The sequence below is a fragment of the Dama dama genome, chromosome 33 (assembly GCF_033118175.1).
Source record: "Dama dama isolate Ldn47 chromosome 33, ASM3311817v1, whole genome shotgun sequence".
NCBI classification, from domain to species: domain Eukaryota; kingdom Metazoa; phylum Chordata; class Mammalia; order Artiodactyla; family Cervidae; genus Dama; species Dama dama.
In genome coordinates, this window is record NC_083713.1 from 25,219,034 (window position 1) to 25,244,465 (window position 25,432).

The 25,432-nt window shown below is 44.9% G+C and overlaps 1 protein-coding gene across 1 annotated transcript; it reads left to right on the forward strand.

Moving 5' to 3' along the window:
* The first annotated feature begins 601 nt into the window (after positions 1-601).
* Positions 602-18,066, forward strand: CHRNA1 (cholinergic receptor nicotinic alpha 1 subunit). Its single transcript, XM_061135247.1, has 9 exons — positions 602-644; positions 5,665-5,810; positions 5,921-5,965; positions 6,999-7,108; positions 10,253-10,448; positions 12,940-13,177; positions 15,796-16,019; positions 17,384-17,623; positions 17,935-18,066. The coding sequence occupies exons 1-9, from the start codon at positions 602-604 to the stop codon at positions 18,064-18,066; spliced, it is 1,374 nt and encodes a 457-aa protein (XP_060991230.1).
* Positions 18,067-25,432: the final 7,366 nt, after the last annotated feature.

Sequence of the window (25,432 nt, forward strand, 5' to 3'; positions counted from 1 at the left end):
GTTTAAAACCAAACCCAATCAAAAATGGAATTCTCTCCAGCAACCGATTCAGCATGAACCAAACTCTTCTCAGATTCATTCAGTCATAAAAGTCCCTGGCACGCTCAGCCTAGAAGGAACAAGAGCAAGAAAATTTTCCTTTTTTTGTAGAATGTGGACTTTTGTGATTTAGGATAAAGTCTTACACACACAGCTGACTATCTGCTCAGACCAAGTCGTCCTGATCAGATCAACCCACACAGATGAGATTCTGATTTGTACAAAAGAGAGGGGGTCGCTCATCATGCAAAATAAATTATTCAATAGGGAAACTTTTTTTTTTTTCATTAAGACCAGACTCATGGTGCATTTAAAACACAGTGCAGTATACACTCAACTTGTCAAAGATCCAGCAGTTGTGTAAAACGCACACCCTGTAATAACGTTAACGCCCTCAGCCCTGGGCTCGCGAACTCTGGGCAACCCAGCTGTCACCGCCACCAACAGGTGGTGTGAAACAATAGCTCGGCTCAGCCAGCTCACTTTCCAAACCCTCCAGCAGCCGAGTGTCCATCCAGAGAGTGCCAGCGAGCCGCACAGGCCACCAGCCCGCCACCAGCCCATGGAGCCCCGGCCACTCCTCCTGCTCCTCGGACTCTGCTCAGGTAAGTGCCGGGGCTGGGGGCTCTCCTTTGAGGCTGAGGCTCTAGAAGCCCCCAAACCAGAGTCTTGCTTCTTTGATGGGAATACAGAATAGCAGGGCTTCACCAGTCCCAGGCTGCTCTGTCAGTTTCTCACTGATGTTGGCTTGATTGTGTTTGCGGATAAAGATTTTTTGCTTGGGTTATCCAATTAAAATAGGAGCTGCCTGATCAGAAGTTACAAAGTAAACCTGTCATTCTCTCCCTCCATCAATGTCTGCATCTGAGTCACCTGGATGATGGGATTCAGCACCTCTTCTGCCATCCCAAAGTCACTATCATATTTGAACAACTATAGGGACTTAGCAGGGTGACTTATGATCATAAGTAGTACAGTTAACTAGTCCTTTTATGGCTCTAGGAGAATTCTGAAAATGAAGAGGATTGATTGACAGCTCCATGTGCTGGAGGGAGAAACTTATTCATAACCACAACTAAACTCTCCATGAGAGAGGAACTATTTTGTAAACTTTTAAACTCCTGAAGTTAAAAAAAATTCATATGAATGCATTCCTGCCTTTTTTTTTTTAAAGGACCTTACCCTATGTGGGTTTGGGTTTGAATTGAACCCATAAAAATCTTGCACAGCCCTTGACCTGCATTCAACTCTGGACTGTGTCACAACACAGCCGCTGAAATGCTATCCTGAATCCCAAACTTCCGGTCGAGGGAAATAGATGTTGGCTGATTGTTTCATATAAAAGTTTACCGGTGATATCATCCCAACTGAGAAACTGACATGCTGTGATTTCCCTTCTTCATTATTGCTCTGACAAACACAGGTCTTCTGGGCAAAAGAGGTGAAGAGTTTTGTTATTAGTGTTTTTCAATAGCAGAGTTGAAGGAAATAGTCTAAACTCTGGTAAATTATATCCTGTGGGATTTGGACTCAATCCAACCAAAGCTGGCCTGGGGGTGATGGTGGTGGTGAGGGGTGTGTGTGTGTTTGCAAACACCACACTCAATGGAAATTCTTAAGTGATATATTTACACTTAAAAATCTTTAAGAGATCTCTTAGGACACCGATAACCTCCAGAAATTCATGTTTAACTATCTTTTTTAAAGTATGTGATATGTATGTAGATCAAACCTAGAGTTTGCTGATGTCAGTTCCCATGGATGATTCATGGGAAGTTAGGGCAAGGTGAGGCAATCCAACATCTCTTTTTTTATTATAAGGAAACTGAAGCTAAGAGACACAAACTGACCATTCCAAACTGACTTTGGGACCATCCCAAAGTCCCTTGATGTGTAAACTTTGGAATGTGATCAGACTCCATTTTTTATGTGCACAGTCAGAAAATATAGCCTGAAATTGGAAAGGAAGCAAGAGACACAGCACCAGTCAAGATAAGAATGACCCGGGGTGACCATTTGGTTTTGTTTAGTCGCTCAGTCATGTCCAACTCTTTGTGACCCTGTGGACTGTAGCCTACCAGGCTCCTCTGTCCGTGGGATTTCCCAGGCAAGAATACTGGAGTGGGTTGCCATTTCCTTCTCCATGGGATCTTCCCAACTGAGGGATCAAACCCGTGTCTCCTGCTTTGCAAGTGGATTCTTTACCTCTGAGCCACCTGGGAAGAACAGGACAGAATTCCTTTTGCCCAACCTGTCGCCCAAATAAAAATACAGATTGGACCAGTATAATATAAAAGAGCACTTTGAAATTGTGGCTGGTTCCCCTACTTTGATTCAATCCCTTGGGGGCAAAATTCTCATTTATATCAGTGACACTTTTTTCCGGTATTAGCTTAACACATAATGATCTCTGTTCTATTTATATAGCACTTTCATTACAACCTTTCCTCTCTTCCAGCTCAGGAATCTCAAGCACTTCATTGCCACCTTCCTTATGGCATATTGCTTTCCAACTTGTTCACAGTTATTTATGTAAATGACAAATGTCGAAGTCCATGAGAATAGGAAGACAGGATCTATGTCAGATTCATGTCTGAAAACCTCAAAGCTCTTCAAACAATGCTTTGCATGCAGCAAATGTTGGACAAATATATGAATGAATTAGTGTTGCCACCATCTGAATAAGAATGACCAACATGATTTTGCTGAAAAAGGAAACTTTGACATTATTTATGTGTTTATCTGTGTTTGTCCATTTATACCTGCCTTCCAAAGAAAGTATTTACTGTGATTTATTGAATCTGTGAAGAAATTGTCCAATTCTTCAGACCACACTGGAATTGGGAACAAAACCTAGAATTCTGAGTTCAAGTCCTTTAAGTTTTATGTGATAAAACCTGGAGTGATACTCTGCCCTTCTTTGAGGAGGAAAAAAGGACAGAATACCAGTGAATGTGGTATAAGAAATGGAGACCTCCTCAGGAATTCCTAAGAAACTCGTGGTGGAAGGCACAGGGACCCTTGTCCTTGGCAAGGGCACAAAGGAGGGAGTGGTACCCCTGGAATGTCACCCGGGCCTGGCTCCCCAGTCCTCCCTTCTCCCTAGTTGACCTTAGGGTCCGCCTGCATATTTTCCTGCCACATAATGCTGATCATCTGCTCTCTCTGCTGCTTTCTAGTATGTTCTTCCTGTCAAACTGGCATAAACTGTCACTTAAAAATAAGCAGCCCAAGATAACATCAAAGCAATAACCTGAAACCCAGTGGCCAAGGCTCGAAGTGATCCATGCCAGCAGCTCCCCCTGCCCCCACTGTGGGCTGGGTGGGGCCAGGGATAGACAAAGCGTAGAAGACAGAGGATTTCTGTGTCCCAAGGGGCCACCGCAAAACTGCATCTTTGGACAATATGCAGCTCTAAGGGGTCTCCAATGCCAGTGGTCTGGGGGAGATGACGTGTGAAAGCTCTGCATGAACCCTTTGGGTTCAGACATTTTGAGAAACTAGAAATGAAAAGGTAGGCTAGCTGGGAGTTCCACACACAGAGTCCAGGAAGGTCATAATGAAGATATTTTAGCAATGCTGAAAGCTTCAAAACGTTGAATGGACACAATACGCTTGCCTTTAGGGAAGTGGTGAAGTATACAGGTCCTTGTGACTGTCCTTACTTAGAATCCCACTTGTAGCTAGCTGGGAGCCATACACATGCGCCTCTGCTATTCCAACCTCAGTTTTCCCATCTGTAAAGTAGGAGCAAAAATCCTCATATGAGTAAAATCCTCATAGAATTTTATAAGGATTCAATAACGTAACATGAATATAGGACCTTTAATAAAGCTCGACAGGCTAATTAAAACATATTTTGGGGAGGATGAAAGTGTTTCAGCTCATTATATGGCATTAGTCATTTCAAGTTGATCTAAAGTTCTGGATGAGATTAGAGCATAGACTCAGGGTGCGATCCTGGCTCCACCACTGATGAAATCTGGGCCTCAATTTCCTCACCTGTAAATGGAGGACAATGACAGTATATACCATCATTGTTATGAGGACTGAAAATTTTAGTACAGATGAAGCATGTAGAGGAGTATCCGACACAAAACAAGTTGGATATGTGATTATTTTTGTTGATCAATAGAAATAGGAAAGGGGACTACTTTTTACTTAATAATTGTTTTGTTGACAAACCCTTCCAAACTTAGGATCCAAGCAGAAAAATAATAAAAAATAATAATAACCTGCCTTAGAGGTGATCAGTTAATATAAACACAACTGCGGGGAAAGGGAAAGCGTCTCACTCATTTCATTTTAAAAGTTGTCTTGGCCCGGGGAAAAGGTGTGGTTTCAGCAATAACCTGCGGAAAGGGGAGATCTGGTTACATGAATCCGGGCAGATGGATTGTGTGTCTACTTCCTCTCCCAGCCCTGAACAGGCAATCCCCAAACCACCAGGGCTTGAGTTACAGGGATCCTTCATAAGGCGCTTGGATTTGGAACACGTTTTCTCATAGGAATAGCAGCACATGTAGTTGTACAATTTCCAGGACAGCCCACAGCACGCTCATAATATTAAAAGTGAGTTCAGGAGCACGGCGCAGAGTGACGGGCTCTAACCTGAGCTCTGCCCTCATCGTGTGGCCACAGACAAGTCAGTCCATCGCTCGGAACCTCAGGCGAGAAGGTCTCTGCCTGCTCGCCAGTGAAGACCATGTCACGGTGGACACCTGAAGGCTGTGGGCTCTGAGAATACCACGTGATACTGCCCTTCATCCTGAAGGAAAACGCAGTAAAGATTCCTTGGAATTAAATATGCTCCAAATAGGAGACCCAAATCCAGGTCAACAGAATATGTGATTTTCTCTCTTAGCAACTTAATTGGGACATAGATGATATTTTTTTCTATTTTTAAAATTATGGTAAAAATACATAAATATGTATGTAAAGTTTACCATGGTAAAATAGACATTACATAAAATTACCATTTTAAAGTACACAATCAAAATAAAATAAAGTACACAATCCAGTAACATTAGGTATATTCACAATGTTAGGCAACCATCACCGCTATCTAATTCCATAACTTTCACCACCCAGAAGGACGTCCTGAGCCCATGAGCAGTTACTTCCCTTTTCCTGTTCCCACAGTCCCTGGCAACTGCTAATCGACTCTGTTCTATGGATTTACCTACTCTGGATATTTCTCTTTTTTATTTTTGGATATTTCATACAAATAGAACCACACAATACATGTCCTGTTGTGTCTGACTTCTTTCACTTAGCATAATGTTTTCAAGGATCATTCATATTACAGCCTGTATCAAAATTTCATTCCTTTTCATGGCTTAATAACGTTCTAACGAGTGGATATACCACGATTTGTTTATTCATTTATTGTCGATGGACATTTGTGTTATTTTCACCATATAGCTGTTAAAGTATTGCTGCCATGAACATTCATGTGCACATTTTTTGTTTTTTTGTTGTTTTAATTGAAGTATAGTTGATTTATGATGCTGTGTTAGTTTCAGGTATAGAGCACGGTGATTCAGATAGATAGATATACTCACGTCAGTGTGTGTGGAGTGTGGGCGTGGACTCTCACAGTGACTGTGTCCTTTGCCATCTCAGCTGGCCTCGTCCTGGCCTCCAAACATGAGACCCGTCTGGTGGCAAAGCTCTTTGAAGGCTACAACAGTGTGGTACGGCCCGTGGAAGACCACCGCAATGTCGTGGATGTCACGGTGGGCCTGCAGCTGATACAGCTCATCAACGTGGTGAGACAAGAGAGTTCCCAGCACCCCACAGCTCCCATATCACCTAGTCCGGAGCATCCGCTCCAACTCCCCACTTGTCCCCCTAAAGGCGGGCCTTATCTTTTTTTCAGGATGAAGTAAATCAGATCGTGACAACCAATGTTCGTCTGAAACAGGTAATGCAGCTAGATAAGTGTGTTCATGTTGTTCTCATTCACTCTGAAATTTAACATGGGCCCACAGGAAATCAATCTGGGTAACAAGGATATGTACCAAAATATTGAAAGCAGATATTTTGGGGTAGTGGGATCATGTTTTGTGTTCATTACTATTATTATTTTTACTTTGTGCTTTTACTGTGTGTATTAGTTTGTTAGATCTGCTGGAACAAAGTCACAACCTAGACAACTTAAATAGAAACTTGCTGTATCACAGTTTCTGAGGCCAAAAGCTCAACATTAAGGTGTTGGTAGAACTGGTTCCTTCTAAGGGTTATGAGGGAGAACCTGTTCTGGGCCTCTCTCCTTTGCTTAGAATTGGCTGTCTTCATGTTCACATGACTTTCTTTCTGAATATACATCTTCTTCAATGTCCCCTTCTTATACAGACACCAGTCATATTGGATTAGGGCCCACCTTAATGACCTCATTTTAACTTAATTACCTCTATAATCACCCTATCTCCAAATGAGGTCGTTTTCTGAGGTACAGGGGATTAGAACTTTGTATTAATTTGGGGTAGACAGTTCAACATGGTGTTATCCAAATTTACTGCATTGGGAATATGTAACTTTTATAATGCAGAAAAAATATAGCACTTTTCAAAAAGTGAGGTTGCTTGCTTGAGGAAAACGTTCACAAGAGGGTCATCCTCCTTTGCTAAGGTGGGCAATGTACTTGGTGGCATGACTTGGGTCTACCTTTGTTTCCTCATCTGTAAAATGGGGTCAATAATCACTCCTACCTCATGAGAACATTGTGAGGACTAAATGATGAATATGGGTTGAAATGCTTATAACTGTGCCAGCATGTACTCAGTGCTCTATATTTGCTTTTACTTCTTACCAAAGTGAAAGCTAAACTCTGAACCAAACCCTTCTTTCTGGAGCACAATTTCTGTCCATACCTGAATTACCATGCCCGTCAGAGTGCTTGATAACCCCAGATTTTTTCATTGTTTTTCATTGACTAAAAATGTCTTCATTTCTAGCAATGGGTGGATTACAACTTAAAATGGAATCCAGATGACTATGGTGGCGTGAAAAAAATTCACATTCCCTCGGAAAAGATCTGGCGTCCAGACATCGTTCTTTATAACAAGTGAGCAAAACAGCCAGGATGAGAAGGCAGACATTCGAGGTGGGGGGGCGGGGGGAGTCCAAGTGCCCTAACGGAAGGGCTGCCACTCTCGGTAGGCGTTTCACCACTGTTCACATTAAATAACCCTTAAAAACCGAGAGCCAAGTTGACATGCTAGGGGTGCCATATGGTATCTCATGTTATGAATAGAAACAATTATCAGAGCCAAATTGAATCAGGGCTGTGGGGTGGGGGACATTTAATCCCTGAGAACTCCTGAAGGGTATGTGGCAACTATCCAAGGAACCCAAACGTCCTATAATTGAGTTCCTTGGAATTAAATGTCCTTCCGACCAATAGGTCTGAACCTCCCGGGGTTGTTATTCATCACCTCCTCATGGCATCCCAGGACGCCGCGTGCTCCTGATGGCCTGGGATGCCTGTGTAGCCCATCCGCTGGGCTCTGTGACAGACTGCACGTTGTGAAATTATAATGTGATTCAAGACACTCTGCTTTAATGACACGTTCATTATCATACGCCCTTCATTTGTCAGGGAATGTTCGTTGCAAACAGCATCCTTCCAGGCAGCAGCATTCAACACTGGCGTAGAGGATTTGTGGCCTGACAGTCTGCAGCACGCGTCTGGGGCAAGCAGGCTGTGCATACTAGCAGACTCTCCAGGGAAGATGGCCAGGGCTAGTTAGCGGACATGATATCCTTTAAGGTGACCCTCCCCAACTTTCATATTTTATTGCATATTTTCCAATCAGACCTGGGATTCAAGCTTGAGCCAAAGAATCCCATCATTTTGCGTAAACTTTGGGACAGGTGTGCTGATAAGGAAACAGTGTCTCTCTCTCTCAGAGTTAAGTTTATTTTTCACTTAGAATCTAAGGGAAGCAATTAAAACCCTCTGGTCCTTTAGATCAGCTCAGTCAGAAACACTCTCCCAGGGGAGAGAATCCCATTTCACCTGCTTGAAAGGAGAAATGTAGACCATCCTCCCCCTCAGCTCTGTTGGGAGGGTCTAAATCTGCACAGTTTTCTGGATAGAGCCTCTTCTCAGTCCCAAGGAAAAATCAATGGGAAGAAAATTTCTTGATTTGTAAAGTGAGGCATGACATATCCCATACGTCCCTGGGGCACCAGGCAGACCCCACCCACCTTTCAGCCCCTAATTATACTCTCCTGCTCTCTGCCAAGGCTCTAGGGGATAGGCCATTTGGGGGATGAGTAGACCTACGGGGAGAGTTTCTTATTTTTCAGTATCCACCATGCTGTTTTTTCAAATGAGAAATTATTGCCAACATTTGAAAATAGGAAAATACATCAAAACCTGAATTTTTAGCCCCTCTGCATGCATGCTCAGCCGCTTCAGTCTTGTGATCCCATGGACTGCAGCCTGCCAGGCTCCTCTGTGCATGGAATTCACCAGGCAAGAAAACTGGAGTGGGTTGCCGTTTCCTTCTGCAGGGATCTTCCCAACCCAGGCCAAAGCCGTGTCTTTCACGTTTCCTACAATGGCAGGCAGGTTCTCTACCACTACTGCCACCCTGGAAGCCCTTGAGCCTCTCTATAAAATTCCAATATTCAAAAATATGAAAACTTTGGATTAGAAATCTAGATTTCCAGCTTCCAAGGAAGGATCAAACATCAGGCAACATGGAGCCTTCACTCCCATGCAGATACACTTCCTCATCGGAGTGAGGGGCGCTTCCTTTGTGAGGCTCACCTCTCCCTCCTTCCTCACTTGCCAGGCCTAGAGGCATCTGAGTTTGTGATCCTCCTCCACTGGAGTCTAAATAGTTCTTTCAAGGTAATAGAATCCTCTTTAACCTGCTTATCACAGTAGTGAGTCACTAGCCATATTTTTATTTAAAATTCCTGGATTTTTCCCCCAATTAACTTAAAAACATTTTTTAGAATTAGTTATTCTGCTCTTTGCTGCTGCGAGGGCTGTTTCTCTAGTTGAGGAGAGTGGGGGCTACTCTCTAGCTGTGGTGCGCGGGCTTCTCATTGCAGTGGCTTCTCTGTCGCAGAGCCCAGGCTCCAGGGTGCAGCGGATTCAGTAGTTGGGGCATGTGGGCTCAGCAGTCGTGGCTCAGGGGCTTAGAGCTCAAGCTCAGGACCTGTGACGCACAGACTTAGTTACTGCAGGATCTTTCCAGATCAGAAATCGAAACTGTGTCTCCTGCATCGGCAGGTGGATTCTTTACCACTGAGCCACCAGAGAAGCACCCCCAATTAGCTTTTAAAGTATATCAGAGAGGGCATAGATGGAGAGTGGGGCTTCCTTGATGGCTCAGACAATAAAGAAACTGCCTACAATGCAGGAGACCTGGGTTAGATCCCTGGGTTGGGAAGATCCCCTGGAGAAGGAAATGGCAACCCACTCCAGTATTCTTGCCTGAGGAATCCCACAGACAGAGGAGCCTGGTGGGCTACAGTCCATAGGTCGCAAAGAATTGGAAACGACTGAGCAAGTACCACTTTCGCTTTTCACTTTTCCAACATTACAAGTACTACTGAGGACTGGGAAGAAAAAATCTGGGATGCAGTGGATCTGTGTTACCAGTTAGTGTTTTAAAACTATAGAGTCTCAGGTTCATCCCTAAATATCCCGATTTAGTGCTTAGATTCAGTGCTCAGGGATCTATATTTAATTTTTTTTTAACTGAAGTACAGTTAATGTGTTATTTCTAGTGTACAGCATAGGACTTGGATTTTTTGCAGATAAATTCCATTATGGGTTATTATAAGATATTGGATATAGTTCCCTGTATTACACAGTAAATCCTTGTTGCTTATCTATTTTAAGTATAGTAGTTTGTATCTGTTAACCCCATGCTCCTAATTTATCCCTCTCCCTCCCCTTTGTTGATCATAAGTTTGCTTTCTATACCTGTGAGTCTGTTTTGTATATGGATTCACTTATATTATTTGATAGGTTCAGGAATCTATATTTTAAACAAACACCCCAGTGATCCTTATTATCAGGCAAATTTGGAAAACACTGCCATAGATAAAAAGTGATGCTGCTCAAAAGAAAGCTTCTATAATTAGCACCTGAATAATTAACAGCTGTCTCCTGTTAACATCCCCAAGCAGAACTGAAGGTTCATCTGTCACTTGGAGCCCTGTTCTTCTTTTATCCCAATTGTAGTGCAGATGGTGACTTTGCCATTGTCAAGTTCACCAAAGTGCTCCTGGACTACACTGGCCACATCACGTGGACACCTCCCGCCATCTTTAAAAGCTACTGTGAGATCATCGTCACCCACTTTCCCTTTGATGAACAGAACTGCAGCATGAAGCTGGGCACGTGGACCTACGATGGCTCCGTGGTGGCCATCAACCCGGTATGTGGCGACCCCTTGGGAGGAGCTTGGATGCAGGAAAAGCAAGATTTAGGTCTTCAACTCTGCCTCTCCATTATCGCAGGCTCACTGCATCCATTACCTCTTTGGGGATCATCTACTTTCCTGCTTTTCAGTTGCTTGGCAAGTTCTTGACATGCTACATAAGAGAACCATTTGGGGCTTACATAATTTCCTATGCCCAGGCTCAAGCCCAATAAATCTGATCGAATCAGCCTAGGGTGGAGCTAGGGCACCAATATGTTTTAAAGCTCCCAGTTCAGTTCAGTCACTGAGTCGTGTCCGACTCTTTGTGACCCCATGGACTGCAACACGCCAGGCCTCCCTGTCTATCACCAACTCCTGGAGTTTACTCAAACTCATGTCCATTGAGTCGGTGATGCCATCCAACCATCTCATCCTCTGTCATCCCCTTGTCCTCCTGCCTTCAATCTTTCCCAGCATCAGGGTCTTTTCAAATAAGTCAGCTCTTCGCATCAAGTGGCCAAAGTACTGGATTTTCAATTTCAGCGTCAGTCCTTCCAATGAACATTCAGGAGTGATTTCCTTTAGGATGGACTGATTGGATCTCCTTGCAGTCCAAGGGACTCTCAAGAGTCTTCTCCAATGCCACAGTTCAAAAGCATCAATTCTTCAGCGTTCAGCTTTCTTTATAGTCCAACTCTCACATCCATACATGACTACTGGAAAAACCATAGCCTTGACTAGATGGACCTTTTTTGGCAAAGTAATGTCTCTGCTTTTTAACATGCTGTCTAGGTTGGTCATAACTTTTCTTCCAAGGAGTAAGGGTCTTTTTATTTCATGGCTGCAATCACCATCTGCAGTGATTTTGGAGCCCTAAAAAATAAAGTCAGCCACTGTTTCCACTGTTTCCCCATCTATTTGCTGTGAAGTGATGGGAATGGATGCCATGACCTTAGTTTTCTGAATGTTGAGCTTTAAGCCAACTTTTTCACTCTCCTCTTTCACTTTCATCAAGAGGCTCTTTAGTTCTCCTTCACTTTCTGCCATAAGGGTGGTGTCATCTGCATATCTGAGGTTATTGATATTTCTCCTGGCTATCTTGATTCCAGTTTGTGCTTCATCCAGCCCAGCATTTCTCATGATGTACTCTGCATATATAAGTTAAATAAGCAGGGTGACAATATACAGCCTTGACATACTCCTTTTTCTATTTGGAACCATTCATTGTTCCATGTCCAATTCTAACTGTTGCTTCCTGACCTGCATACAGATTTCTCAAGAGGCAGATCAGGTGATCTGGTATTCCCATCTCTTGAAGAGTTTTCCACAGTTTATTGTGATCCACACAGTCAAAGGCTTTGGTGTAGTCAATAAAGCAGAAATAGATGTTTTTCTGGAATTCTTGCTTTTTCGATGATCCAGCAGATGTTGGCAATTTGATCTCTGGTTCCCCTGCCTTTTCTAAAACCAGCTTGAACATCTGGAAGTTCACAGTTCATGTATTGTTGAAGCCTGGCTTGGAGAATTTTGAGCATTACTTTGCTAGCATGTGAGATGAGTGCAATTGTGTAGTAGTTAGAACAGTCTTTGGCATTGCCTTTCTTAGGGATTGGAATGAAAACTGACCTTTTCCAGTCCTGTGGGCACTGCTGGCATATTGAGGGCAGCTCTTTCACAGCATCATCTTTTAGGATTTGAAATAGCTCAACTGGAATTCCATCACCCCCACTAGCTTTGCTCATAGTGATGCTTCCTAAGGCCCACTTGACTTCACATTCCACGATGTCTGGCTCTAGGTGAGTGATCACACCATCGTGATTATCTGGGTTGTGAAGATCTTTTTCTGTATAGTTCTTCTGTGTATTCTTGCCACCTCTTCTTAATATCTTCTGCTTCTGTTAGGTCCATACCATTTCTGTCCTTTATTGAGCCCATCTTTGCATCAAATGTTCCCTTGGTATCTCTAATTTTCTTGAAGAGATCTCTAGTCTTTCCAATTCTATTGTTTTCCTCTACTTCTTTGCACTGATCACTGAGGAAAGCTTTCTTGTCTTTCCTCGCTATTCTTAAAGCTCCCAGGAACGTAAAGCTCCCAGGTGACTTGAATATATAGTCAACATGGAAAAAATCCCAACAGTCCCAATCCACTTATTTTTTATTTTTTTTAAAGAATTTTTTGGGATGTGGACCATTCAAAGTCCTTATTGAATTTGGTACAATATCACCTCTGTAGTGTTTTGGTTCCCTGGCAGAGCAGCATGTGGGACTCCAGCTCCCCAACCAGGAATCATCCCCACACCCGCTGCATTGGAGGGTGAAGTCCCATCTGCCAACTACCAGGAAAGCCCCCAACCCCCCTCTTTTATAGGAAAGGAACATACACAAGATTCCCTCCTAGGTATGTGACAGCACTGGAATCCATTGCTTTGTCACAGCTGATTAGGAAACCCTGCCCCTCTTCATGGTGACAAGGCTGGGATTTCAAAGTTTCATTCCGTCTTCTCAGGAAAGCGACCAGCCAGACCTGAGCAACTTCATGGAGAGTGGAGAATGGGTGATCAAGGAGTCCCGGGGCTGGAAGCACTGGGTGTTCTATGCCTGCTGCCCCTCCACCCCCTACCTGGACATCACCTACCACTTTGTCATGCAGCGCCTGCCCCTCTACTTTATCGTCAACGTCATCATCCCCTGCCTGCTCTTCTCCTTCTTAACCGGCCTGGTGTTCTACCTGCCCACAGACTCAGGTGGGTGCAGTTGCCATGGTGGCGGCTGCTGACGCGGATGGATCTAGCGCTGCTATTTTAAGGGAAGCCAGAAATAACCATGGCTGATAAACAAATACAGGCAGACAGACCCAAAGCAGCAGCCCTGGAAGGATGCATGCCCTGAGTGGCCATGTGTAGGGGTGAAGGCCACTGGGGCAGACAGCAGGGCAGGCAGAGAGCCGAATGTGACCCTGAAGATGCGCACACACAGCTCTGGTTAAGTGAATAACCACCCGGCACCTATTTGTTGAATACCTGCTGTGTGCCCTGAAACATGTTGGGCAAGGCATGGATCACAGACACTCCCAGGGCCCCTTCCCCCATGAAGTCACTTGCTCTCTATGACTAACCCAGGTCTTGCCTCTTGTATCTACTGCTTGCTGCTTGAAAATAGCTTTTGTGTATCTCTTCTCCAGATGGCAGTATCTTTACACATAAGACCATACTTCCCAAGTGGCAATTCTTTCTCCTGCATCAGCCTGGGCCTCCTACTGAGTAATCACATCTGTGACATAATTTCACCAGACACCCACAATCTAAAGAAAGGGGGGAAAGGAAACACACATGTCTGCCAGCAAGTCATTGCTCTCAAACAATGTAAGGCAGACAAGTAGAAAAAAAAGATAGTAAGATAGTCCTCAAACTTATGCCAGAAAACAATTGTATCAAAATGCCACAGAAAAACTCCCACAAAAGTCTAAATCCAACTTTCCAATAAGGAAGAAAAAAAAAAGCTTACACATTCACTCACTCATCATATACCTTTTAAACAACTGTTGCAAGACAGGGATAAGGTAAAGAATAAGGCAGAATTTGCCCCACAGAATGTATGTTCTAGGGGATTGTATTTGTTCTTAAACAAATGGTCACAAATATTTTTTCAGCTTTCTAATCAAATGAAGTTTCTCAAAGTGAAGAGAGAAAACTCAAGGCCGGACACTATGGGAACTAAACAAAGTTTCTATCAATATTAGATGATTTATGCTAGAAAAGCATCTAGAGCAGTGAGACAGTTTGGTAAGTGTTAGCTACTATTATCATTAACCGAGAAATTTGATGTACTTTGATCCATATTTTACATTTATAATTCTGTTTCCTTTTTTTACTTTTGAAGACCTTCCTATCCACCAGAAATTGACAACTTCTTGTTTGCCTCCACTCTGGATCCTGGGTATATCACTAACATCTGAAAGCATCCAGAATGGGCAAAGTTCCACACTGGAAAGCAGGGCCACATGAGGGTTTCCCAGGACACAAACAGCAAGACCAGCCCAAGGAAAGTCCCTTCCAAAGGCTCTTTACTGCCTCTGAGCTGATCAATCCCCACAAAACTATTCCAGTGTCATTCACTCCCTGGCTTTCTTGTTTACTTGTCCAGGCAAGACACCATCCGGGAATTGTCTGCCCTGAAATTGAAGGGCCTGGGGAAAAGATTCAGGGGATAGGGAATACCTTGGCTCTTAACATGAAAACAAAAACAAACAAAAATCAAAACACACACACACACACAAAACAAGTCATCCCTTTAGAGAATATGAGAAAGTGGGTGGTGTGAAATCATTGATTTTGTCCTTTTTCAGCTTTGGTCTCGCAGCTTGCTTCCACAGTGAGAAAGATACATGTACTTCTGACCTACACATCCATCTGCTGAGTAACAAGTAGGCCAGGCTGCGGTTCAGTTTTGTGAGGTTTAAGACGTTCTGCTGCAGACAGAAAAACTGCCATCTGGGTTCTCACTTGCCACCCAGAACCTCTCTGGTTTCCCTGGATTCCACCAAGAAATAGAATTCTGGGGCAGGAGATGAAGTAGCATTTCCTGCTTGGCAGCAGCTGATGGAAACACCAGCCACTTGCCATTGTCAGCAGAGTTAAGGTGCCAGGGTCTCACAGGAAATACTGCAGGAAAAAACTCCCTGGTGTGAGGCTTTGAGAACAGGCCAGTCACATTCCTCCCTCACCCTTGGGTTTCACTGGTGTGTTCATTTGCTAGGACTGCCTAGCAAGGACCTGAGGCTGGTGGCTTAAACAACAGAAATTTGTTTTCTCATAGTTCTGGGGGCTGGAAATCAAGGTCAAGGTGTCAGCAAGATTGGTTTCCTCTGAACCCTCTCTTCTTGGCTGGCAGATGACTGTCTTCTCCCTGTGCCCTCACATGGCCTTTTCTGTCTGTGTCTTAATCTTTTCTGATGAGGACACCAGTCACCAGTCCTATTGGATGAAGACCCACCCTAACACCTCATTTTAATTTAATTACCTCTGTAAAGGCCCTGTTTCCAAATGCAGTCCCTGAGGTGCTGGGGTTTGGGGCTTCAACAAATAAGTTTACTGTCAGTTGTGTTCAATGTTTTGTGACCCCATGGACTATAGCCTGCCTGGCGCCTCTGTCCATGGGATTCTCCAGGCAAAAATACTAGAGTGGGTTGCCATGCCCTCCTCCAGGGGTCTTCCCCACCCAGGGATCAAACACAGGTCTCCTACATTGCAGGCAGATTCCTTACCGGCTGAGCCACCTAGGAAGCCCTATAGATTTGGGGGGAAGAGCAGTTTAGCCCATAACAGGTGGGTGTTTGTGTCTGTCTCCTCTTCATTTCATCCAGGAGAGAAGATGACCCTCAGTATCTCTGTCTTGCTGTCCTTGACCGTATTCCTTCTGGTCATTGTGGAACTGATCCCTTCCACCTCCAGCGCCGTGCCCTTGATCGGGAAGTACATGTTGTTTACCATGGTGTTCGTCATCGCATCCATCATCATCACTGTCATCGTCATCAACACCCACCACCGCTCCCCCAGCACCCACGTCATGCCCGAGTGGGTGCGGAAGGTGAGTGAATAAGGCACTGGGACACTTTGCATGGGGCAGCCGCTCCCTGCAGGGCATCTGCAAGTCTCCCCTTCCATCTGGCCAGTGGCGTCCTAGGTAACCCTGCTAGGCACTTAGAAACAAAAAGGCTTTCTTGGGCTGTAGGGGCTTTGGGGGAGGAAGTTTTCTGGACTCTGGCTGAAGATAAATAACTCATGTAGCCTCTCCAAGGAGATAAGAAAACCAGAATTAACAAAGCCCACTTCAATGTCAACCTTAAAGAATCTCTTTGATTAGAAAAGACAAATCACAATCTTTTAATTCAAATACCGTGAAATCTTGACCTGTTTGTATGTGAACAGACTGATTATTTCTTTGCTGGTGGAATCATCTGCTGAGACTAATATAAGGGCTGGAGACTTGGGGGGCGGGGTGGCTGGGCTTGATGAGAGATTGTCGGAAAGTTAAGTTTTAATGAAGAACTTGGTCTCAAATATTTATTTTACTGAATTTTAAAATGTGTTAACATTTCAGGTATCAGTTCTTTCATGCACATTCACACAGACACTAATGCCCAGGCTTTTGTGCACAATGCAAAAGATTTGTCATGAACTGACAGAGAAACTACCGCTTGCAATGCATTCTTTGGGGAGGAGAAGTAGTCTCTGCTTCTCTAAAGGCTGTTAAGTAACTCCTAGCAATATCTATAGGGCTTCCCAGGTGGTGCAGAGGTAAAGAACCTGCTTGCCAGTACAGGAGATACAGGAGACTTGGGTTTGATCCCTGGGCCAGGTCTTCCTGGCCTCCCCTGGAGGAGGAAATGGCAACCCGCTCCAGTATTCTTGCCTGGAGAATCCCATGGGCAGAGGAGCCTGGAGTGCTGCAGTCCATGGGGTCGCAAAGAGTTGGACATGACTGAGCACCAATGCAGCAATACCTATGTTGCATTTCTTCAGGAACAAGAAACAGAAGAAAACAGTCTAGCTGTTTTGTGGGGTTGGAACCTTACTTTTTTTTTTTTTTTGGCAGGAGGGGCCCTTTAATCTTTTGGTCTTGAGAATAGGGGCTTTGAAGAAAGCAGGGGCTTATAGGGGGTCTGGAAGCTTAAGCATCAGTGGTTTCTTAGGAGTCCAATAGCTGCACACTGGCTCCCTCCAGTGGCCAACTGCTGGCATTACAGGATCATCTCTATTAGCCTTAGTCATTTAACAGGCCACAGATGAATCTAAAAAAATCTAGTATGGTCCTTTTGTTTTAGGGACAAAAGTGTCTGAGGCCTAGAGAACCTGAATGACTTGCCTAAGGTCTCATTGCTTACTCAAAATCATAGTTTGATGCTTGCTCTGCTGACAATAATTCCCATACCTGGACTTCTTTTGTATTAGGTTTTTATCGACACTATCCCAAATATCATGTTCTTCTCCACGATGAAAAGACCATCCAGAGAAAAACAAGACAAAAAGATTTTTACAGAAGACATTGATATTTCTGACATTTCTGGGAAGCCAGGGCCTCCACCAATGGGTTTCCACTCTCCTCTGATCAAACACCCCGAGGTGAAAAGTGCCATTGAGGGCATCAAATACATCGCAGAGACCATGAAGTCGGACCAGGAGTCCAATAATGTAAGCTTTGTGGCTTGAGATCCGCACCTTGGGGTTTAAATGGTCACGTGCTCGAGCACAGAGCATCCGATGGGTTTGGCTTGATGGGAAGGTTGGCATTCAAGGGGCAGTTACTGATGTAAGATATGCCTGATGACTCTCTAGGCCATCTTAGCAAGTCATCACATTGTGAATAACCTCTTTTAAAAACAAAGATCACAGTGCCAGTGGAGGGAGGATCCACAGTCAAAGGGCCCCTGGATGATGGATAGCATGAATGTTGTGAGGCCGCGATCATCTTCAGGACTTTCTGACACTTTCCTCTCTCCCAGGCGGCTGAGGAATGGAAGTATGTTGCGATGGTGATGGACCACATTCTCCTGGCAGTCTTCATGCTCGTCTGCATCATCGGAACCCTGGCTGTGTTTGCAGGTCGGCTCATTGAATTAAATCAGCAAGGATGAGTGGAAAGCTGGCCTGAACCTCCGCACCAGGGAGATCTGTCTAGTTGGATACATGCTCACTTATCAGATATTTAATTTTCTGTATTTATTATTCATGGCAACGGTTTATGTTTACATAAGGTTATGGCCTCCAAGTGTGTTCACATTGCTTCCCCCTTCACTCCTGCTGTGGCTGCCTGGAGAGTGAATCCTTTGCAGTAAGTGAACCCGGATTGCTACAAAAGGCATTCATTTCCAGCAGCATCTGGAAGAATTTTGCCCATGATAACTGAGGTTTTCTGTTAGTTTAAAAAAAAATTTTTTTTAAATTTTAAGCAAAGAGTCTATTCTTTGCTTAATAGTCAGTTTTGTACTTACTAAAAAAGCCCCATCTGCTAGTCCCCCAAAAATAAATCATTTGACTTGGAGAGAAGGAAAGCAATAGAAAGACAACAGGGAGATTCTAGAATGGCCACCAAAATACAAACTGCCTCAAAAACCCAAGTTTTGAAGTTTCTAGAATTTGGAGGTGAGGGAATGTCTTCCCAATCTAACACAGCACCTGAGTTTGATGTTTGGGGTTTGAGGGAAAAGAGTAACTAACCTGATTGGAGTGTGGGGCCAGGCACTGTGGGATGGGATCACATGTATGTTTCTTTTTTATCCTCATAACTCTGTAAATGTCCCTAGTTTACAAAAAAGAAAACTGAACTTGAGGGAGGTTAAGTTTATTATCCAAACTAGCAAGTAGAACTGACATTTGAACCCAGATCTTGTGGATTCAAAGTAGCTCTGAGCTGGGCCGGTTCATTGCTCACTTGCTCTTTGGATCAACCCTGGCTCCATCTGGGCCATTCTGTGACTCTGGTCAGTGTTTTCGAGAGGTTCAGTCCTAGTATTAGCCATCTTCCTGCCTTCCCAGTTAAAGCATCTGCCTTTCCCCCAGTCTTTATCCCAATCCTGTTTGAGGTTCTAGTTCTATGAATGAAATCACAAATGTGTGCCCATATCATCATTTCTACAATTCTGGACACACGAGTAGGAGAGGAAATTTATTTCCTTTCTTTATAGCAACCTACTGGCCTTAGGCAGTGCACCCCAGTACCAGAAAATGTACAGCCCTGGGCTCAGTAAAGACCGTCATCCCCAGAACACATCTGATCCACATCAGTGGCAGAGAGAGTGGGGAAAGGCAGTACCAGATGACCTGTCTGAACTCAGGCGATTTCAATCTCTGTCTCCTTGGCATTCCCCATGACACACCCATAGCAGGACTGAGTGCCTCATTTATGAGTAAACTAAAGGGAAAACAGTTTGGCATTTCCTCAAAAAACTAGGCATAGAATCATCATATGATCCACCCACTCCACTCCTAGGCATACACCCAAAAGAACTGGAAGCAGGGACTTGAACAGATCCTTGGATACCAATATTCACTGCAGCATTATTTATAATAGCCCAAAGGTAAAAAACCACCCATGTCCATCAGCATAAGAGCAAATGTATGGAGGATTGAAGTTTTTATAAATACTATAATATGGATCAATCTTGAAAACATTATGCTAAATAAATAAGCCAGATCTGAAAGGACAAATATTGTATGATTCTGCTTATGGGAGGTACCTAGAGTAGTCAAATTCATAGAGACAGAAGACAGAATAGCAATTACTAGGGTTTGGGGAGAGGGGTGAGTTATTGCTTAATGGGTAGAGCTTCAGTTTGAGATGATGAAAAAGTTCTGAAAGTGGATAGTTGTGGTAGGTGTACAACATTGTGAATGTACTTAATGCCACTGAACTGAGTGTTTAAAAATGGTTAAGATGGTAAATTGTATGTGCATTTGACCATAATAAAAAATAAAAAATTGGTAAGTTTCTTGTTCTGTATATTTTACAACAATTAGATTAAAAAAAGAGGAAGAGAGATTCAATACCTAAATCTGCTTGCCTAATTTATCCCAGTCCCCCAGGATTCACTCATGATTCAGAGAAGGAACTTAAAAGTCATGTCCATTCTAAGGACAAGGAAACTGAGGCTCCCTGATCAGTGACTTCCCTCAGGTCACAGAGCTATTAGTGACAAATCAGTTCTCTTAATTCCTGCTCTCATGCTGTTTCCTTTATATCAAATAGCCCATTTGTCCCCCAACAGTGAGACCTTCCAACATGTTCCCTGCTCCCCCTCTGGCCTGGAAGCCAGCAGGGAGGCCCCGAGTAGGTATAATAAAGCTTCACGGTGTGAAGCTCCATCAGCCCCTAAATACCTATTCCATCAATCTGTCACCAAGTTGAGGACTTTCACCTTTGGAATCTCTTACCTTCATTAAGGGCTGATTTCCTGATGAAATGGGAGGGGAGACAGACGGTTCTGGGATCTGTCCCCCCAGAGGTGAGCACCCAGCCCTCGCCTGCCCCCATGTGGCTTTATCGATGAGTGTGTCTGGTTAAAAGGGTGACTTTGGGGAAAATAAGGAGCATCCTCAGACTGGAACAAGACAAGTGTTCTTGGGGGTGGGGAGTAGGGAGGCTGTTATAGACTGAAAATGGAAGGAGGAATTGTTCAGACTTTGAATCCCTACATTGTTTTTTCCTTTCTTTTCTAGTTGTCAGAACTGGGATTTTATTAAATTGGAAAATGTATGAACAATTAAATCAGATGGTGAGAAGTTTCGGGCTGAGGTGGGAGGTATTTGGTTTTGGCTCCGATCACTGTGGACCACAATGCCATCGTGTTCATTCTGGGGGTGACGGGCGGGGTAGAGGAGCTCAGGCGGCCTCCCTGCCCGTGGCCAGAGGTCTCCCCTCACACCCTAACTACTGGGTCTTGCTTTGAAGCCTGAGTTTCCCTGTTCCTAGTTCTCAGTTCACCACTTTCTAGGTCATTTCTCTCACTGCTGTTGTTGAGTTCTAGGTCTGCTCCAGTTCTTCAGGGGCAGAGCCACTGAGCCCCCCACCCCCTGCAACCTGAATTCCTCATCTCTTGCTCCCCCAAAGCACCTGCCCCCACCTCTGCCTGCCAATCACTACGACCGTTGTCTCCACCTCTGTCTAAGGTCTGCCTCCACCCATTGCCTCCATTTTCAACCACTGCTGCCTGAGTCCTTCCCATCACCTGGTCCAGGTCTGTGCTGACGGGGCTCTGAGTGGACACTTGCTCTCTGCTGCCTGAGTTCTCCATACGCTGCAGCCCAAGGTCAGTCTCAACGCTCAGCATGACATCTCTTCTCCTGTTTCACACCTGCCAGTGTTCCTTGACACACACCGCCCCTGGGCTGCCACCTTTCCTTTTGAATCACACAGTCACCCGCCCTGAGGCTTCCCCATTGCTACTCAATATGCCAGCAAATTTGGAAAACTCAGCAGTGACCACAGGACTGCAAAAGGTCAGTTTTCATTCCAACCCAAAGAAAGGCAATGCCAAAGTATGTTCAAACTACTGCACAATTACACTCATCTCACACGCTAGTAAATTCTCACATGCTCAAAATTCTCCAGGCGAGGCTTCAACAGTGTGTGTACTAAGAAATTTCAGATGTTCAAGTTGGATTTTAAAAAGGCAGAGGAACCAGAGATCAAATTGCCAACAACCGTTGGATCATCGAAAAAGCAAGAGAGTTTCAGAAAAACATCTACTTCTGCTTTATTGACTACTCCAAAGCCTTTGACTATGTCAGGTCAGTTCAGTAGCTCAGTCATGTCCGACTCTTTGTGACCCCATGGACTGCAGCACGCCAGGCTTCCCTGTCCAGCACCAATTCCTGGAGCTTGCTCAAACTCATGTCTATCGAATTGGTGACGCCATCCAACCATCTCATCCTCTGTCGTCCCCTTCTTCTCCTGCCTTCAATCTTTCCCAGCATCAGGGTCTTTTCCGTCGAGTCAGTTCTTCACATCAGGTGGCCAAAGTAATGGAGTTTCAACTTCAGCATCAGTCCTTCCAATGAATATTCAGGAGTGATTTCCTTTAGGATTGACTGGTTTGGTCTCCTTGCAGTCCAAGGGACTCTCAAGAGTCTTCTCCAACACCACAGTTCAAAAGCATCAATTCTTTGGCACTCAGCTTTCTTTATAGTCCAACTCTCACATCCACACATGACAACTGGAAAAATCATTGACTGTGGATCACAACAAACTGTGGAAAATTCTTAAAGGGATGGTAATACCAGACCACCTTACCTGCCTCCTGAGAAATCTGTATGAAGATCAAGAAGCAACAGTTAAAACAAGACATAGAACAGTAGACTGGTTCCAAATTGGGAAAGGAGTACGTCAAGGCTGTATATTGTCACCCTGCTTATTTAACTTACATGCAGAGTACATAATGTGAAATGCTGGGCTGGATGAAGCACAAGCTGGAATCAAGATTGCAGGGAGAAATATCAATAACCTCAGATATGCAGATGACACCATCCTTATGGCAGAAAGCGAAGAGGAACTGAGGAGCCTCTTGATGAAAGTGAAAGAGGAGAGTGAAAAAGTTGGCTTAAAACTCAACATTCAGAAAACTAAGATCATGATCATGGCATCTGGTCCCATCACTTCATGGCAAATAGATGGGGAAACAATGGAAACAGTGACAGACGTTATTTTCTTGGGTTCCAAAATCACTGCAGATGGTGACTGCAGCCATGAAATTAAAAGACGCTTGCTCCTTGGAAGAAAAGCTATGACCAAGCTAGACAGCAGAGACATTACTTTGCCAAAAAAGGTCCATCTAGTCAAGGCTATGGTTTTTCCAGTAGTCATGTATGGATGTGAGATTTGGACCATAAAGAAAGCTGAGCGCCAAAGAATTGATGCTTTTGAACTGTGGTGTTGGAGGCGACTCTTGAGGGTCCCTTGGAATGCAAGGAGATCAAACCAGTCAATCCTAAAGGAAATCACTCCTGAATATTCATTGAAAGGACTGATGCTGAAGCTAAAACTCCATTACTTTGGCCACCTGATGCAAAGAACTGACTCACTGGAAAAGACCCTGATGCTGGGCAAGTTTGAAGGCAGGAGGAGAAGGGGACGACAGAGGACGAGATGGTTGGATGGCATCACCAACTAGATGGACATGAGTTTGAATACATTCTGGGAGCTGGTGATGGACAAGGAGGCCTGGCGTGCTGCAGCCCATGGGATCTCAAAGAGTTGGACACGACTGAGTGACTGAACTGAACTGCAGAAACTGGGTTTGTCATCCTTAATCTCAGATCCAGATGCTCCATGAGTGGAGGAAGCAGGCGAGGAGGGTAGGCACATGCCTACCAGGGGGCAGCAGGGCCTGACCCTGCCCTCAGGACTGTCTCTCCCAAGTCAGCTGCTGAGGTCTCCACTGCTGAGTGCAGGGGGCTCCGGCCCCATGCGGGCTGGTTTGCTGAGGTGAGCTTGGCCTCCTGGGAGCAGCTGGACTGTCTCTCCATCTTCAAGGATGGAGGCACATAGATGGGGGTGTGACCTCAAAAATTTCAGCTTAGCGCTGCAGTTTCCACCCTCCCCCCCCACCCTTTCCTATTTCTTCTCCAGGTAGGTTCCAGGTACAAGACCACAGGAGGCATTTGATGTCAGTGTGTGGTCATGCTCTGAGTGAGGTTGGTGGGGAGGCTCCTCTGAGTACCAGACGGGTACTGGAGCATCCCCAGGGCCAACCACGGGCACTACCCTGAGGCCCCATGCCCTAGCACGTGCAATGTGGCCCCTGCTACCAGGACCTCTGCACCCTGGATGCCTCCCCAGAATGGCTGCCAGGTGTTGAGCTGTTTGGCCCAGTGCCTCCTGCAGGCCCAGGCTGCAAGCCTAGGAGGAAACCCAGGAAGGGCTCCTGCTGATAAATCTCCGCCAAGTGCACGGCCAGGCCCCCACCCTCAGTGATGTAGCCAAAGGCCAGGGGCATCGATGACAGCCCCCAGCCGCCCAGTGTCCATCCTCCTGGGGCCACTGAAGCCGGACCCAGGATGCCCAGGCTGCTGTCACACCACTTGCCCACATCCTCAGCTGTCCCCCAGCACATGACCTGCCTTGGCCCCACTGAGCCCCTAAATCTTCTCTTGGATTGGTGGTCTCACTGAGGAAGGGTACTGGGAGAGTTGGGAGGACCGCTGTCTCAGGCTCCAAAGGTCGTCATCACAAACTGGGGTGTCCTAAAACAACAGACAGCTATTCTCTTATAGCTCCGGAGTTCTGCTACGGCCTGCCTCGTGTCCCCTCCAGATTCTCAGGTTGAAGCCCTTACCCCCCAGGCGATGGTATGTGAAGATGGGGCTTTGTGGAGTTCAGACTTAGATGCGGTCCTGAGAGTGGGGCCCTCATAATGGGATTTAGTGCCCTTTTAAGGAGGGTCACCAGAGAGCGTGCTGTCTGTCACTCTTTCTGCCATGCGCCGGCCACAGTGAAAAGGCAGCAGCCTGCCAGCCAGGAGGAGGGCCCACACCAGAACCCAGCCAGGCCAGTACACGAGGCTCAGACTTCCAGCCTCCAGAACCGTGATGAAATTGATTTCTGTTGTTTAAGCCACCCAGTTTGTTGTGCTTTGTTATGACAGCCGGAGCTGAATAAGACAAGGCCAGAAGTCCGAAATCAAGGTGTTGACAGGCCGGTTCCCTCCGGATGCCTGAGGAAGGACAGTCTCCACACCTCACTCCTGGCTTGTGGTGGCTGCCACAACCCTTGTTGTTTCCTGGCTTGGGGCAGTATAACTACAGTCTCTGCCTCTGTCTTCAATGACCGTCTCCTCTGCCCCACCGGTGTGGTCCCCTTTTGTGTTGCTTGTAAAAAAACACCTGTCATTGAATTTAGGGTGGGTCTGAAAGACAATCTGATCACAAGATCTTTAATTCAATTTCATCTGCAAAGGTCCTATTTCTTTTTTTCTTACGTTAAAATATTCGGACGCACTTTATTTTTGTGCTGTACTATACTCACTCAGTCATGTCCAGCTCTTTGATACCACATGGACCGTCGCCCCCCAGGCTCCTCTGTCCTTGGGATTTTTCAGGCAAGAATACTGCAGTGGGTTGCCATTTCCTCCTCCAGGGTTCTTCCTGACCCAGGGATCAAACTCACATTTCCTGTGTCTCCTGCACTGCAGGCAGATTCTTTACCCATTGAGCCATCAGGGAAGCCTCTTTATACGGGTTAATATTCTGCTGTATTTCATTTCATTCATTCTTTTTGAGAAACTGAAAACAATGGGAGATTGAGGTAACTTGAAGATTATTTCCAACCAGTATCTGAGTCTTGCAGTATCTTTTCTTCCCATTTCTTTATAAATTTTTTGCAAATAATCATCATTTTTGACCCATATCCAGCATGTATAGCTTTTCACTGATTCCTAACTTAAGACAACTAAAACTTACAATCACGTGACGGTATAAATTTTAAAATTATAGTTTGTACACCTTGAC